This window comes from Ctenopharyngodon idella, chromosome 22, assembly GCF_019924925.1.
Source record: "Ctenopharyngodon idella isolate HZGC_01 chromosome 22, HZGC01, whole genome shotgun sequence".
NCBI lineage: Eukaryota > Metazoa > Chordata > Actinopteri > Cypriniformes > Xenocyprididae > Ctenopharyngodon > Ctenopharyngodon idella.
In genome coordinates, this window is record NC_067241.1 from 26,440,810 (window position 1) to 26,457,715 (window position 16,906).

The window sequence follows — 16,906 nt, forward strand, 5'->3', positions numbered from 1 at the left end:
GTAAATGGACTACATTAAACTCATATGATAATCAAGTTATAATTAGCTCCCCATGTTATATTGCATTATAGATGAAGGGAAAATACAAAAATACAAAACATTAATAATGTTCTTATTTTACTGTATACCTATATGTTTTCCTTGTACAATGGATATATATATATATATATATATATATATATATATATATATATATATATATATATATATTTATACACACTTTTTGCCATTGAGATGACTTGGAAAAAGTGTCCCAATCAACCTGAATTCACCTTATATAAGAATATAAGAACTAAGCATAATAGATAAAACATAAAAGTTAACTTACGTAAACAATTTATATATTTACATAACTTTATATGAATTACTTAAACTGATGTACAAAGTTCATCTTTCACTGGACGTCTGTACTGCATGTTTGTAAATTGTAATGTGCTGAAATGTCATATTTTTTAAGTCACTTTTATGCATTTCTTCGGGCTGCGTAATGAAGTTAAAAGAACATGGATCTTCTCACCTGTGAAGTTTCGTCCTGGAGCAGCATCTGTTGTGCACAAGCATCCAGACAGACACAATAACACAGCACTAACCGAGCAGTACACTCGAGCTGTCATCTTCTCGACCTGCTATCACACAATGAACTCTGCTGGAAAAAGCGCTGAATTCGTGAGTCAGGAGGGGCGGAGAGCGAGTCTGTGAGGCTTCAAGGTCCTTGCGCGAGGTATACAAAAAAAAAAAAAAAAACCCGTGTTGCTGCATGAAAACATCAGTTAACATTAAAAACACGAATGCTGGTGCTTTTTTCGACTTTAACTCGCTTTAAAAGAAAATAGATACACCCTTCAGTCTGTCAAAATATTATAATAAAAAAAGTCGCCAAGGAAAACATATTTTTCTCAGAATGATAAAGTATTTGACCGCGGGCCGCGCCAGTAAGCCAATCAGAAAAGTTAGCACTCAACCAATGGCGCGAGTTTGGCACGAGTTTTTTGACAAACAAATGTGGGCACCTTAAAGGGTTAGTTCACCCAAAAATGAAAATGCTGTCATTAATCACCCTCATGTCGTTCCACACCCGTAAGACCTTCGTTCATCTTCATCTTCCTGTAACAACACTCCAAAACACAGCAGCTAAGCCCAAAGAATTCACAACATTTTATTACAATGGACTTAACGGACACGCGCACGCGGCAGCCATTGTAAGTCCACAAGACGGAAAGTGCATAAAGTGTGCCATTTGGGACAGGGCCTGAAACGGCGTTCTGATGTAGAACCTGAAAGCACTGGACCTAAATAACAGAAGATATTGTTGAAGTCGTTATTTTTGTTTTGTTTTTGCACAGAAAAAAATTCTTGTCGCTTCATAAAATTAAGGTTGAACCACTGCAGTTACGTCAACTATTTCAATTATTAGTTAATTAATTATTAATGTACTAGTTTGGGTACTACATTCAATCCCAAATCTGAAACTAATCAAAATTAGCAATGGCTAATTTTCCCCAAAGTAAACTAAATGGAAACACCTCATTTGTGCATGGAGTTTTAGAGGACAGTTTTCCCCCAAGGAATTTTTAAAGAAAGAAAGAAAAGAAAAATATTTTCAACATTTGCTCAGTGGATGGGGTACATAGAAATATGCATTCTTGAAATGAAGTCATGTTTGTTAGCAGCCCTTTGTGAAGAATATAAACATACATTGCATATATAATATATTTGCAATGTAAATATAAAATTAAAAATTACATTTCTTTAAAACAGATTATACATTAACATAGTAATGTGCATCTAGTAGTGGAATGCTGTAAAGTTTTATATGACCACTAGATGGCAGGTGTATAAAAATGAGCTGTAGGTATTTGTTGTTGTCAATGCTGTATAGTGCTTTAAAAGAAGAACACACTGAAGAGCCTTTTATTCTGAGGAACCTTCTATTGAGGAACTTGAAAAGAGACACAAATAATACCTTTCCATTACCAAAGTGCAGTGCACATTTAATACATCTGAAAGTTGTGTAAATATGTTTATTGATATACTATGAATTGACTTGGGATTTCCTTGAACATAAAATCATTTGAAATACAAAATTTGAATAAAAACCAGCAAGCATTTATTGTAGCCAAAATGCACTTTTAAAAAAATGGGACAATTTGAGAAAACTTGGAAATCACAAGTTTTGCAGAGTATATTACGTTAATGATTCAACTATACCCAACAATAATAAATAAATACATAAATAAATATATTCAAATTCAAATTTAGTAAGTAACCAGTATAATGAATTTGTGTGCAAGGGACAACAATCTGTAAAACAATCTGCACGATTTTACAAAAAAGTTTGGGCTCAGACATTAAAACTTTAATTTTTGACATTAATAACTATATAGTACTGGTGGAATGATATTGTTTTCTAAATATATTCAAAATCATTCAATAAAAATGCTCTATATGAAATATAAAGGCATCATTTGAGTTAAAATGTGTAGTGTTATTTTGCACTGCTGAAATGAACAGATTGACGTTTGTGCACAAGTTATTTAAAATCACTCTGAGCTCAGTAACAAAATATATATTTAAAACTGTACTTTACAGCATCATAAAGACATAACATTACTATTTGAAGGCTTCTGTTGTAGCAGTATCTGACAATTTCATTTATAATTTACACCAAAAGTGGAAATTCCCTTTAATATAAGAATTTAAGAATACTTTATCCTTCACTGAAAAGGCAAACCAGTCCAAGGCAGCTGAATGTAAACAACACAAGAGTCGACAGCATCGCTTAATACTTTCCCATGTCTATTTAAAATAATGTGTGCTGAAATGAAGGCTGGTTGATTCAAGCCTACTAAAGAGTAAGAAAAATCTCTGTGAAATTCATGACGGCTGAAAATAAATGGAGTCACACCAAAACCCGATTTGTAGTTAGTTCATAATACTTAATACATTAAGTAATGTTAACAAACTGAGTCTCATTGTAAAGTGTTACCAACTAAAGAATAAGGCTATATTAAAAACTATTGAAATGTGCCCATGAAATGCATGTGTTTTAAAGTGTAGAGTTAGCATTATTTCCACAGGTTTCCTTAGTAACCTAATCTTACATAGTGCTCTCAGAAACATCCCTCATATTCATATTAAAAAAAGAACCCTGAATGCTTATGGGACATCTTCACTTTTACCCTTAGCTCTGACCGACCCCTCGCTGTCCTCGATGCTCTCTTTAATGAGACACTCCTTTAGGTTGGGCTGGTTCCCTATATCAATCCCCAGCTCCTGGATCTCCTGGAGAAGAGCTTCCCAGCGCCTCTTGTCCTTCGAGATCTTCCAGGACAGCCTGACATTGGATTGCAGGAGGGGGATGAGCAGAGGGTGCAACTGGTGCTGCTGCAAAGCTTCCTGGGAAGGCGCTAGATCCTGCAGGGCTCGGTCGCAGTGTTCCTGAGCCTCACTGAGTTGGTCTAGTTCTTGGAAGCAGGTGACCAAAGCGGAGAGCGTGAAGAACCAATGAGCCCTCTGAAGCTGGTTGAGCTGCAGGATCTGATGGCATCCTAACTTCTCCTGGAGTCTTAGAGTGTTGAGAAGAGACCCCAGGGCGTCTTGGTGACGGCCCACTCGCATCAGCATCTGGCCAGCACGCAGATCACCCAGGTAGAAGAACTCAAGGAACGTAGGTGTGGTCCGCAGTTCAGGTAGGGAGTGAAGGTGGGTCAGGTACTGCTCGAATGCCCGGCTGCGCTTGGCAATGGTCTCGGCGGCGAAGTTTTTGCGCAGCTTCTTGCGAGGGAAGTACACACCATCCATCTCGTCTCCGTGACGCCGTCGCAAGCGGCTGTGTAGCCGTTCGAAGTCAGTGTAGCGCCGCGTGATGACAGCGGGAGTTTTGTCAAACGTGCCAGAATGGATGACATGAATCGTGTATAGCTGATGAGAAAAAGTATATTTGACTTTATGTGAAACCAGAAAAACAAAGCCAGCAAAAAAAAAAAAAAAAAACTACACTTTTCAATGGGTCCATGAAATGACGCTAATTTTTGTCCCATTTGCCCCTATTATGCTGTTTTAAGGTTCCTAATTTTTTTTGTTTTTTTGTTTTCCTAACAGGTTTAAATGCATCCAAGGTCAAAAAACACTTTAATTCTTACATAATATACATTGCAGCATCACCTCTTTTCTCACAGTGTCTGAAACGGTTTGATAAAGGATTTGGTCTCTCTAAGCCCCTCCTTTCTGGGAGCCTACTCTGCTCTGATTGGTCAGATGGCTCAGTCTGTTGTGATTGGTCTACTCTGCTCTGATTGGTAAGACGTAGGGCTGGGCGATACGGCAAAAAAATAAAATCTCGATTTTTTCAGAACGATAGACCGATTCACGATTTCGATTTTTTTTTTTTTAGCCTACTGTTTAACTACTCAACTTAAAAACTTAACTACAATATGATTTAAGTAACATTCTCTTTAATAACAATCTGGTTAAAAAAAAAAAGTTCCACTCCAAGTGCACCACACATGAAGTGATCAACATGGTGTAAATGTAAAACAATTTGTTAAATATCTTTGCAGAAAATATGCCTGAAATATGAATTGTAAATGTTGTAAAACACATTACAAACTTATGTTAAACACATCCTATATACTCAGAAATAATATAAGAAAAATGCTAAATATTTCCAAAAGAGCAATAAATAACACCAGTAATAGGCTATTATTAACAGCAAATGCTTTGTAAAAACAGAAAACAACAGCAGCTTTCTGCCTGTCACCATCATGTAAACATGAAATATCAAACATATAGTAGTGGTCCTTACAGGTTTTTGCATTCCATTGCGCTATTTGTCCTATTGTTTTTATTTTTGGCGGATATGTTTGGCTGTTGCACTCATGTCTCACGTCTTTTGCAGCGTCTCACCCATGAAACGGCATTCTAAAAACACGGTAGTCAATTTAAAAAAAGTTGAACTCACGTTTAATAACTTTGCCTTTTTTTTTTCCACATTCCACTGCCTGCGTCTCATTTTCATAACGCAATAACGCATTTCTGTGTTCTACGTTCATAGAGCGTCACATGAGAGCGGTTAATCAGGCGCGCCGGCGCCATCATGTGGTCGGATCATTTTCTTCTCCTAACACGGTTATCATTGCTGTATTGTCAACATGCCTAATTTTAACGCTTGCTAACATTTTTTTTCAAAATCGCGATTTCTCGATTAAAAAAAATTAATAAAATCTAGGCAAAACATTAAATTCGAATTAATCGAAAAAAATCGGAAAAATCGCCCAGCCCTAGTCAGACGTCCCAGTTTGTTGCGATTGTTCTATTCTGCTCTGATTGGTCAGATGGCTCAGTCTGTTGTGATTGGTCTACTCTGCTCTGATTGGTCAGATGACCCAGTCTGGGCTGTGTTCAGCCCCGACAAAACATTGCAAAACATTTTTCAAATGGAAACGGTGGTGCGTTGAACACCCTGTTCTGATGACACAAGAGTTGCAACTATGGCAGCGGAGAAGGCCATTCTTTGTGTTCTTTTTGAAGAATTGATATGCTATATTTTTACTATAAAACTTACGACAAACATGTCTTCTAACATCTTCAATTGTTGCGTATACCGAGCTGCAGCGGACACATTTGTAAACGACTTTACTTGGACCCATTGTGCGAGCTGTCTCTTTAATACCGCGTGGTTTATATACATGTTGCTGCTGATTGGGTCGACATTTTTGACACACCCACCAAACAAGAGAAAACGTATCTCAAACCCCGTTGTACAACGTTTCCAGGAAACATGTCGTTCAACCCGGAAACCGTAGCAAAACGTTGTGCACCAGTTTGAGCTTGAACGTGCCCCTGGTGTTTTTGATCTACTCTGCTGTGATTGGTCAGATGGCCCAGTCTGTTATGAATGGTCTACTCTGCTCTGATTGGTCACAGCGCGTGTCGGAAATGAAACACACATTACTGAATCCATATCTGAATTTCAGCTCCGGATCTTCCTCAGCACTTGATACACAGAGATACGAACAGTAACAATGACACTGAACAGATGTTAATGTTTTAACAAGTTATTTCATGAGTAATAACTTCCTGTTTACCATACCATATACATGTGCGTCTAGTATGGTAATGGTGCCATCTTGTGGCCAGTCATAGAATGACTGCTCTAATGATTTACACAGACATAGTGTTAAACTGCCTTAATTTGTAGTTAAATTTTATACTTATAAAGATTTTTATTGCATGATAATTGTTTTGTAAAGGCTTACTTAAATAATTACTCGTGTAAGATTATTTTTGTATTTGTTCCAGAACCACAACTTTGCCTTCAGTAAACGCTTTAATGAGATTCTGGAGTCTGGGTGAATTCTTCAAATTAGATGTCATTATAAAGTTCTGACCGACTGTCTGCAGGGGTTTGAATCCACCTGAATCAATACTAAAAGAATATAAAATACACTCTATACATTGCTTTAAAACAGATTATGCTTTAACACAGTAATGTGCATCTAGTGAAATGCTATAGATCATGTTTTATATGACCAGGCAGGTGCATAAAATGAGTTGTAGGTATTTGTTGTTGTCAATGCTGTGTAGTGCTTTAAAAGAAAATCACATCGAAGACCCCTTTTATTCTGAGGAACCTTCTATTGAGGAACTTGAAAAGAAACACAAATAATACTTTTCCAATACTAAAGTACAGTACAAATTTAATACATCTGACAGATGGCCAAGTCTGTTGTGATGGGTCTACTCTGCACTGATTGGTCAGATAGCCCAGTCTGTTGTGATTGGTCTACTCTACTCTACTCTACTTGGTCACATGACCCAGTCTGTTGTGACTGGTCTATTCTGCTCTGATTGGTCAGATGGCCAAGTCTGTTGTGATCGGTCTACTCTGCTCTGATTGGTCAGATAACCCAGTCTGTTTACCTCTTACAGCGCGTGTCAGAAACGAAACATATCTACCATATCTGAATTTCACTTCTGGATCATCTTCAGCACTTGATACACAGAGATGCGAACAATAACGATGGTCAAAGTAGACATTGTTCGTTGTTCCAATAAAAACCATAGGCTGGCATTATGCAAATTTGTTACAAACCTACGAAGGTTTGAGCAGGAAGCAAGACTGACATGAATAAAGTCTTGTTTCAGGCAGTTCAGAATTGATTCTTTCTTTTAGGAGACAATAACTATAACAGCTATATTACACACTACATGAAAGATAATACCTGAAAAAGCATAACAGGGGCACTTTAAGAAAAGAAACGTCATTTAAAAATGACTTTTATTTGGACGATCTTATTTGTCATTGGCCCAAATATAAAATGCTGTTTTGAATGTTTGTTTATATATGTAATGTGTTTTAGTAAAGTTTTGAAGTTGCTTAAAAAGAGACTAAAATGGTTCACAGTTGTGTCTTGTGTACTTACCACATACTTAGAATTTGTCTCATGGACAACACTGGCATCAGTCACCTCAAAAATGAGTTTTTCAGGAATGCATCGAGTTCTTGAGCTTCGCCAGTTTTCTTGTAGTTGTCTGGTGATCATGTTTGAGGTTTTGGGGGAAGGACCTATTGGGCTGGTATCTATAAACCAAAACCAAAGACAAAATTAACTTCAACTGTGAACTATCAAACTAAAAGTGAACCAAAAAGAAGAAGTGAAATCTGCCTACAAAAGATTATTGTAAATTCACAAAGAGCATATATCATGTTTAAGCTTAAAGGAAGAGCTCATTCTAAACTGTATGCTGTTTTTAAAAGAAGGCTTTTTTCCCCCCATGCAAAGTCTGTTTCCATACAATAGCAGTTAATAGTGATGACAGATGTCAGGCTCCAAAAATAATACAACATAAAAGTGCTTCATTCAACTTCTGAGCTATAACACAAGTCTTTCAATTGTAAGTTGCTTTGGAAGCATCTGCTAAATAAATAAATGTAAAAATAAGTCTTCTGAAGTCATGCGATAGCTTTGTGAACAGAAACTTGATTATCACTAATGAGGTTCCAAGCAACTGTAGCTCTGAAATCTCATTCGTAGTTATCAGTCACCAAAAAGCTACTGGTTTTCATGTGTCCAATTCATTTGGCAACATAAATATGCAGAATAAAGAATGTGATTAGAGAACTGCAAGAGCTGAAATGATTTTCAGTGAATGCTGGCCTAAATTTGAGTTCCACACACCAAGTTATCATATGACTTCATAAAATAGGCAATATGGAATATAATATGGGCGTATGGGCTACCTTTATGGTGTTTTTGTCCTTTTTGAAGTTTGACAGCTCTGCTCAATAATTAACAACATACACTGTTTAAAAGTTTGGGATCAGTAAGATTTTTTTTTTTAAAGAAATTATTATTATTTTTTTTTAGCAAGGATGCATTAAATTTAAATGTCTGTAAAGACATTTACAATGTTACAAAAAGGTTTCTATTTCAAATAAATACTGTTCTTTTTGAACTTTCTATTTATCAAAGTATCCTGAAAAAAATTTATCTGCAACATAAATGTAACTGTTTTCTATGGAAGCTTATTTCTGCCACAGAATAAAAATAAATCAGATAACTGAGACTTTTTATCTCACAATTCTTACTTTTTTCTCTGACTTTTTTATATAAACTCACAATTGTGAGTTATAAAGTCAGAAACGTGAGATATAATCTCACAATTGTGAGTTATAAAGTCGAATTGCGTGATATAAACTTGTAATTGTGAGTTATAAAGTCAGAATTGTAAGAAAATGTCAGAATTGTGAGCTGACTTTTTTTCCTCAGAATTGGACTTTATAACTGCCAGAATTGCCAGAAAAAAAGTCAGTATTGTGAGATAAAAAGTCGCAATTATCTTTTACATTTTTTATTCCATGGTTGAAACAAGCTTCCATAGTTTCCACAGTTCACTTCACAGTAGTACCGTTTTACTATATTTTTTGATCAAATAAATGCAGCCTTGGCGAGCAAAAGAGACTTCTTTCAAAAACATTTTAAAAATCTTACTGACCCCAAACTTTTGAATAGTAGTGTAAGTTTTGGAACAAGATGAGGATGAGTAAATGTCTGTATTTTCATTTTTGGATAAACTATTCCTTCTGCATATGTAGCTTGGACTTCAATTCACCAAACACATTTTTTTGCTGTTCTACTCATCTATAAAGCATATATATTGTCCTTTATACTACCATATTCAACAATTTTAGCTTTTTAAAATACATGTATTATTGGTGACTACCTGTGCTGCTACATGCATTATCTATGGACTCTCCAAAAAAGTCAGAGTCACTGTCTGGCCCTGATGCGTCGCCGGGATCCTCAGAGTCCAGGACCCCATCACCCTCGAAGCACAGGGTCCCTCCGAGCCTGGCCGACACGCAGTCTGTATCATCCTCAAGTTCAGAACTTTCTGGAAAGTCATCCGTTCCATGGCCGTCTGCCTCGGAAGGAAGCTCCCCTTCTTTGAATAATGAACGACGAAGTCTGTCGAATAGTTTAGAGGCCATCCCAGCTTTGCTCCAACCCTGGAGAGCACAAGACTTTTGAGAAGTAATATGCATTCAAATCATGACATTACTTATGGCAGATGCTTTACTGTCCTGTAAAACTATTGACTATGAAATGTGTCTGTCAAACAAGCCTACTGACTAAGTCAGTAATGGAAACACTGAAACTTCAAACCTCTCATGAACTTTCATTGAGCCGTGAAACGAGAGAGCAAACCTTCAGGGAAACTGATCTGTCACATAAATATTTATTATTTATTGGTGGTTTGGTGAAAAGAGCCTCACAACAGCATTGAATTTCTGTAATTTCCATAGAAGAAATTGGAGTAAAAACAGATGTCATAATTATGTATCTTTAGATAGATACAGTAGGTTTCTTCACATGTGAACACAAAAAGTTTCATAAACACTCATGAGTATACAGCAAGTTTCGGGCTCATATTTAAAGTTTTCCTAATAATTCCCATAACCAAATTACATTCATCACGTTTCATCTTAACACATGGAAAACTTTTTGAAAACCTCCAGGAAAGTGGGAACGACTGCAGAATGTAAATCACTCTTAGCTTGCTAACTTACGTGCTAATAACAAAGCGCTTAATCAGCAGAACTTCCACAATTTATAATATGAAGAAATTTGACAATAATTAAGCAAAGTTATTTCTTAAATCCATCAACTCTCTGATAAGCAGCACTAAAAGTTACCAGACACAAAGTTTGAGGTTAACTTTTCCTGCTAACTATGGCTAATCTAACGTTTCAACTCCAAAATGATGAACAAACATATAAAACACACGAATATTTGAACTTACCCGAGTTACAGACCTCTAAACTACATTTGATCAGCTCTTCATGGTGTTGGATAAATCATTTCCATGTGCAAATAAAGAGAAGGAGCGGTGTAAACATGGATGGGAGTTGTTCACTGAGCATTAGAAGAGGGCGGACACACGCTTGACAAGCTGATTGACAGCCACAAAACAGGAGAAAACGTTTTATATGCCTTCTTAAATATGTATTTCATAATACATTTATGTACAGTTTTGTGCATTTTTGCTTGGTGCATTTGTGTTCAACTTTTTATTCTGAATCATTTCGTATATCATAACATGTGAATCGTTTCTAGTTGCAGCAATAACTGTTTTTAATTTAACCGCCATACATACAACATGCAACACTGCATTTAGAGTATAAGAAAATATGATTCTATTATCTATATATTAAAGCTACATATTCATTACGTCAAAACTATCATGGATTTTTTTTTATTACAAGAAGTATTTAAAATTAAGGAAGTTAATTACTCATAAGTGATTCATTACAATGACAAAAATAATCATTGCAGCATTTTGCAATGTACAGGAAAATTGTGAAACTATTCGCCAGACTGCCTGGAATTACTGTGTCTTTCAATGGCACTCCAGGTTGATAGGTGGCGCTGAACGCAACACATGTTAGCGCTTCAAGCACAGAGGAAGACAATCATTGAATGGCGGGTTACAAAATTTTCATAACAGTGTTCGATCTGATTCCGACTCGAGTCGTATAACATAATGGCATCTAAAAAGCCGTTGAATATACGTAAAGTTGAGAAAACAGCTTCAAGTGACTCCAAAAAGTAAGATTTTATATTTTAGTTTTAATTCATTAAGTTCATTATTTATATATAACTTGTTGTAATGTACACACTAATAACTTGCTTTTGCATTATTTGTTTTCTTTTAAGTGTCATCTTTTACACTTACTCTTGTGAAAACACTGTGCCAGTGTTGATCTTGTAAAGTTAAATATTTAAGATAATATAAATGACATAATATAATATAATATATATTTAAAATTTGTTTATGCAAGTATATGTTCAAATATTTTCTCAGTGTGCCCAACAGACACTGTATTTCGAAAATGACAATGAATAAACCCACTTGACTTGATTGAAAACCTAAACATGATGAAAAAAACTAACTTACGCAGAAAAGGACTTGATAAGATTATGTTATTACTATTAAATAAGTTGATAAGGTCTAATAACTACTAAAAGACATGGAATATCGGTTTTTGCTACATAAGCTGAAGTGTGGGTCAAAGTCCATTTAGACTAGTGACACTAATATTACAATATACTCTTATTTAAGTAAATTTCATTAATGCAGATATTCAGACAGCCTCTGTTTTTCAGTTTATCCACTGAGAATGAAGTCAGCAGTGGGAATAACAGTGGTGCAAGGAGGAAAACCAAAAGTAAGAGCATGACTTACAACTTCTTATAACTCATTACTGTTATAGTACTGACAGTTTCATCTGATCTTGATTTTTAGCGTCGGGCACAATTGTGAAGTCTAGGTACATGCAAACTGAAACAAAGGCTCCTGCAAAGGTAACTAACTGCAAAATGATAGAAATAAGCTGTTTCCATTCTAATGTTATCTCCCGACATCTGTGTTGCTGTGTCTGTTTTCTCTGTCATTTCATGGCAATATCAGGACTGATTCTTTTATATGGTGTGTTCTGTAGAGCAGTGTACAGCAGCAATTGCCTCTGGCACCCAGACCAACCAGGCCATCCTCTCCCAGAGTAGGCGGCACGCGAAAACCGAGGGACGGCGTCCTGTCGAGACGTACGATGAGCTGTCTGGCAGACAATGACTCCACCTGTGAGTGTTGGGTTAATCTGTAGATATGTCAGATTAAATATTCACCATCTGCATCTATAGGGTCTCTGTGTTGCTGTACAACGTTTATTTTATTAGATAAGTTACTTGATGACTGATGAATGTGATGTTTTCCCACAGTGGTCTCCAGTGTTCTGGAATCCTCACATTTGGCAGGAAATGTCTTTCAGTCGACTGTGTTGGATGGCCACTGCATACGTCCAGATTTTGATGTGTCCGTCATTAAAGGTGTGGTACTCATGGAGTAATATGATTTTTGTAACCAGAACGGCTTGTGTAACAACAAGTTGAAATTTTCCAGATAAAGTTGCGCCGCCAAGCACAGTGGACCCCGAGAATGAAGAAAGGGACATGGCGATGGAGACGTTTATACTGGCCTTCCTCACTGCTAAGGTCTGATGTCAAATTGATTCAATATAGTTACTGAAAATGCCCCTTAGCTTTTCTTGTGATTTTTTTTTTTTTTTTTAAATAGCAACACTTTCACTACCACATTACACATTCAGATATGCTCTAGTCCAACACATAGGCATACTGTATATATCATCATACACATATCTACGTCCTTACATAACAAACATTTCATATGCCAGTATTTGATTAAAGGGTTCCTTGATTATGATGAGCATAAAAAACATCTGCAAAGTTACGCTCAAAGTTCAGTGCAAAGGGAGATATTTTCTTTTACAGAAATCGCTTTTTAAAGGGGTGGTTCATTGCGATTTCACTTTTTTAACTTTAGTTAGTGTGTAATGTGTAACAACATTATTTACATTTCCACCGAAGCAAAGACTGGACTTTGACCGAAGCACATGCAACGTTTGCCCGTAATGGCGTTTCCGGACAACGTATTCTGGACAGCGAATCACGATACACAGGGCCAGCTAACCAATCTCAGTTCATTGCGCATCTCTGAGGGAGGGGCTTTATAGAACCTGGAAACTCAACAGAGAATTTTTAGGAGAAGGGAAACAGCGTTGTAGAATAAAGGTAAAATATATGAAAAATACGGTGTTGTTTTAAAAAAAAAAAAGCATTAAGATATGTAAAGCTGCGCCCCATAAACACAATCAAGCCTAGAAAAAAAAAACAGTGAACCACCCCTTTAAGGTCTACAACAAACGGCTGGTACTAGGGACTACAATGAGCTTCTTTCTAGGTTGGTGACATCACAAACCTTAAAATTTACACAAACCCTGCCCCCGAGAACACACAACAAAGGGGGTGAGGCCATGTTGGGCTGCTTTAGAGAAGAGCAAGAGTTGTTGTAGTAGAGTGTTGTTACCATGCTGTCATTTTACGCTGGACTGCTTCACAAGTGAGGGTCAATTCAACACTGGATTTGCACAAAAGGTTAACATGACGACACATGCTAGTCGATGAGTTGAATCAACTTCACAGCAACTACATAAATTTATCCACTAACCATTCATAAACATCCAGTTGCTTGCTCTAAAAGTTGTAACTTCTTCCTCAGTCTCTCCATCAGTGTCTGACTCCGGTTTGAACAATGTAAGGCTGAACACCGTTACTGACAATCGTCATTTTGGCTGCATGAGATTTTCCAGCTTTGTTGTTGTTGAGCAACCGAAGCACGAGCTGTTAAAGCTCCGCCCTCTTCTGGAAAGGGGGTCGGGAGCAGCAGCTCATTTGCATTTAAAGGGACACACACAAAAACGGTGTGTTTTTGCTCACACCCAAATAGGGGCAAATTTGACAAGCAATAATAAATGATCTAGGGGGTATTTTGAGCTTAAACTTCACAAACACATTCTGGGGACACCAGAGACTTATATTACATCTTGTAAAAGGGGCATTATAGGTCCCCTTTAAAGTGCCCCTATTATGAGCCTAATTTTGTTTTGAAGGTTTCCAACTATAGGTTTACATCCATCCAAGGTAAAAAAAAAAAAAAAAAAAATTTCTTAATATATACATTGCAGCATCACCATGTTTTATGTCTGTCTGTCTAGATTCAGCATAATACCCGAAAAATGAGAGAGGAGTTTGAGAGGAACATTATGGCCGTCATGGAGAAAGAGCAGCAGTTGTGTGCACAAGTTAACCAAAAGAAGCAACAGTATCTGCTGCTGGAAAAGCAGAAACAGCTCAACAGTTTACTGGACTTACAGGTCATATTCACACATTTAACTCTGTTGCTTAAATCTTCATGTTAACACATCTCACATTTGAGTCCCTCTTTTTTTATCCAGATTGAGGCTTTAACTCCTGTTGCTGCTGCAGCAAAGACATTTGCAGAGGAGTACAAGTCATTTGCCACAGCCGTTGATGCCACGAGACACCAGCTTCCTGTGAAGAATGTGCACATTGGAGAGGACCCAGAGCAGTTTTTAGGTGAGATTTGCTTAACCTTTTTTTTTTTTTTTTTGCCATTGTATGTATTTTTAACGTTTGTAGTTTATATTGTGTGACATTTGGGTATGTCATTGTTAAATGTGTTATATAGTTGGTCGTAAAGTCATTAAGTACAAGACATTGTGTGTTATTGAGGGATTGAAATAATGGGTCAGTCTGTATGCATGCATCTCAAGTCCAAGACAGATTTCCTCTTGGGGACAATAAAGTGTACTGAACTGATCTGAACTGAAAAAAAACAAAAAAACAAAGTGTAAATATCTTAATATCTAACACTGATATTGCGATTTGTATGTGTATATGTGTGTGTGTGTGTGTGTGTGTTTATGTATGTATGTATGTGTATGTATATATATCTCCATCTGTTAGTGGGTGGGATATATTAGGCAGCAAGTGAACATTTTGTCCTCAAAGTTGATGTGCCAGAAGCAGGAAAAATGGGCAAGCGTAAGGATATAGCGAGTTTGACAAGGACCAAATTGTGATGGCTAGACAACTGGGTCAGAGCATCTCCAAAACTGCAGCTCTTGTGGGGTTCCCGGTCTGCAGTGGTCAGTATCTATCAAAAGTGATCCAAGGAAGGAACAGCGGTGAACCGGCGACAGGGTCATGGGCGGCCAAGGCTCATTGATGCACGTGGGGAGCGAAGGCTGGCCGCTCTGGTCCGATCCAACAGACGAGCTACTGTAGCTCTTATTGCTCAAGAAGTTAATGCTGGTTCTGATAGAAAGGTGTCAGAATACACAGTGCATCGCAGTTTGTTGCATATGGGGCTGCATAGCTGCAGACCAGTCAGGGTGCCCATGCTGACCCCTGTCCACCGCCGAAAGTGCCAACAGTGGGCACGTGAGCATCAGAACTGGACCACGGAGCAATGGAAGAAGGTGGCCTGGTCTGATGAATCACATTTTCTTTTACATCACGTGGATGGCCGGGTGCGTGTGCTTCGCTTTCCTGGGGAACACATGGCACCAGGATGCACTATGGGAAGAAGGCAAGCCGGCGGAGGCAGTGTGATGCTTTGGGCAATGTGCTGCTGACACGTACCAACTACCTAAGCATTGTTGCAGACCATGTACACCCTTTCATGGAAATGGTATTCTTTCATGGAAAAGGTTGCTGTGGCCTCTTTCAGCAGGATAATGTGCCCTGCCACAAAGCAAAAAATGGATCAGGAATGGTTTGAGGAGCACAACAATGAGTTTGAGGTGTTGACTTGGCTTCCAAATTCCCCAGATCTCAATCCAATCGAGCATCTGTGGGATGTGGTCAACAAACACGTCTAATCCATGAAGGCGCCACCTCACAACTTACAGGACTTAAAGGATCTGCTGCTAACATCTTGGTGCCAGATACCACAGTACATTCAGGGGTCTAGTGGAGTCCATGCCTCGACGGGTCAGGGCTGTTTTGGCAGCAAAAGGGGGACCAACACAATATTAGGAAGGTGGTCATAATGTTATGAATGATCGGTATGCATGCATACACTGGCAGTCCAAATTTTAGAATATTTAAGATTTTTGAATATTTTTGAAAGAAGTTTCTTATGTTCACCAAGGCTGCACTTATTTGATCAAAAATACAGTAAAAACAATATATTGTAAAATATTACAATTTAAATATAAGCAATTGGCAAAGCAATTGGTGTTTTTGAGTAATTCCAACCAGATTTATTGAAAAATATTTGTCTTACACAGACGAAGCAGTCAAATGTCTAAAACAGAGCGAGTGTCTCTTGCAACACTATACAAAGGACATTCCCACTGACTGTGAGGCTGTGACAGAGTCTCTTAGAGAGATGAAAAATACAGGAAATGAAATCAGCCAGCAGTTGACAAGGTAAGATCAATTCAGTGTCCATATATGAAAGACTTTGCTTTGCACATTGTGAAGGCGATAGTACCGAAACGTACCTCGTATTTCAAATAAAACTTGATATTTCATCTGTGCTAGTTAAACTGATTTTGAATGTCCATTTGCTGTTTCATATTTTCTTGTAGGACTTGTTCGGATCTTCTGGAGGTGTCTTCATTAGTAAGCCGGGAGAATGTTTTGGTCCAGCAATCACTGGAGGAAGGCCAGATGGGACAGAGCACAGCCCAGACACTCTTCTGCCCCTCCATGCCGTGACATGCTTTATGATAATGTCATCTATTTACAGTAAAATAATTAAAGAATGTCAATGAATTGTAGATATTTATTTCATATGTTTCATATTACTGCAGAATGATTAAAGAATTTGTCACATATTCGTTCTCACTGATAGGACTGGTGATGCAGTATATTGTACAATACTGATTCATATTTGTATTACAAAATAAAACGCTTTTTTGAGAAATAGATAAGATTCTGTTGAATATGTTTATCAA

General features: G+C 37.4%; 3 protein-coding genes across 5 annotated transcripts in view; 1 reads left to right on the forward strand and 2 right to left on the reverse strand.

Moving 5' to 3' along the window:
* LOC127504619 (perlwapin-like) overlaps window positions 1–945 on the reverse strand; it is a 33,239-nt gene extending 32,294 nt beyond the window's left edge. The window contains exon 1 of one of the 2 annotated variants that reach the window (XM_051879443.1): window positions 518–945. In XM_051879443.1, the coding sequence (XP_051735403.1) occupies window positions 518–614 (97 nt within the window). In that variant the 5' untranslated portion in view covers window positions 615–945. The remainder of the gene's footprint in view (window positions 1–517) is intronic. The other variant, XM_051879442.1, reaches the window with a different exon arrangement.
* Window positions 946–2,007: 1,062 nt separating this feature from the next.
* Window positions 2,008–10,472, reverse strand: snx21 (sorting nexin family member 21). Of its 2 annotated transcripts, none has more exons than XM_051879437.1 (4): window positions 10,306–10,472; window positions 9,226–9,511; window positions 7,425–7,582; window positions 2,008–3,921 (listed from the first exon to the last, which is right to left on the reverse strand). In XM_051879437.1, exons 2-4 carry the CDS (start codon window positions 9,491–9,493, stop codon window positions 3,157–3,159), a joined length of 1,191 nt encoding a protein of 396 aa, XP_051735397.1. In that variant the 5' UTR covers window positions 9,494–9,511; window positions 10,306–10,472; the 3' UTR covers window positions 2,008–3,156. The 2 variants fall into 2 exon arrangements, with proteins under 2 accessions (XP_051735397.1, XP_051735398.1); XM_051879438.1 differs by having other exon boundaries at window positions 9,226–9,526; window positions 10,306–10,448.
* Window positions 10,473–10,941: 469 nt separating this feature from the next.
* haus8 (HAUS augmin like complex subunit 8) lies at window positions 10,942–16,882 on the forward strand. The gene is made up of 10 exons (XM_051881017.1): window positions 10,942–11,111; window positions 11,670–11,731; window positions 11,809–11,867; window positions 12,005–12,143; window positions 12,282–12,389; window positions 12,463–12,554; window positions 14,135–14,293; window positions 14,375–14,516; window positions 16,235–16,376; window positions 16,538–16,882. Exons 1-10 carry the CDS (start codon window positions 11,047–11,049, stop codon window positions 16,665–16,667), a joined length of 1,098 nt encoding a protein of 365 aa, XP_051736977.1. The 5' UTR covers window positions 10,942–11,046; the 3' UTR covers window positions 16,668–16,882.
* Window positions 16,883–16,906: the final 24 nt, after the last annotated feature.

Coding starts and splice junctions, on each gene's coding strand:
- snx21 (XM_051879437.1), bottom strand. CDS start 9,493: ATGGCCTCTAAACTATTCGACAGACTTCGTCGTTCATTATTCAAAGAA. Junction 7,583..9,225: donor TAATGCATGTAGCAGCACAG/GTAGTCACCAAT, acceptor TTTGGTTTATAG/ATACCAGCCCAATAGGTCCT. Junction 3,922..7,424: donor AGACAAATTCTAAGTATGTG/GTAAGTACACAA, acceptor TTTTCTCATCAG/CTATACACGATTCATGTCAT.
- haus8 (XM_051881017.1), top strand. CDS start 11,047: ATGGCATCTAAAAAGCCGTTGAATATACGTAAAGTTGAGAAAACAGCT. Junction 12,144..12,281: donor GGCAGACAATGACTCCACCT/GTGAGTGTTGGG, acceptor GTTTTCCCACAG/TGGTCTCCAGTGTTCTGGAA. Junction 14,294..14,374: donor ACAGTTTACTGGACTTACAG/GTCATATTCACA, acceptor TTTTTTATCCAG/ATTGAGGCTTTAACTCCTGT.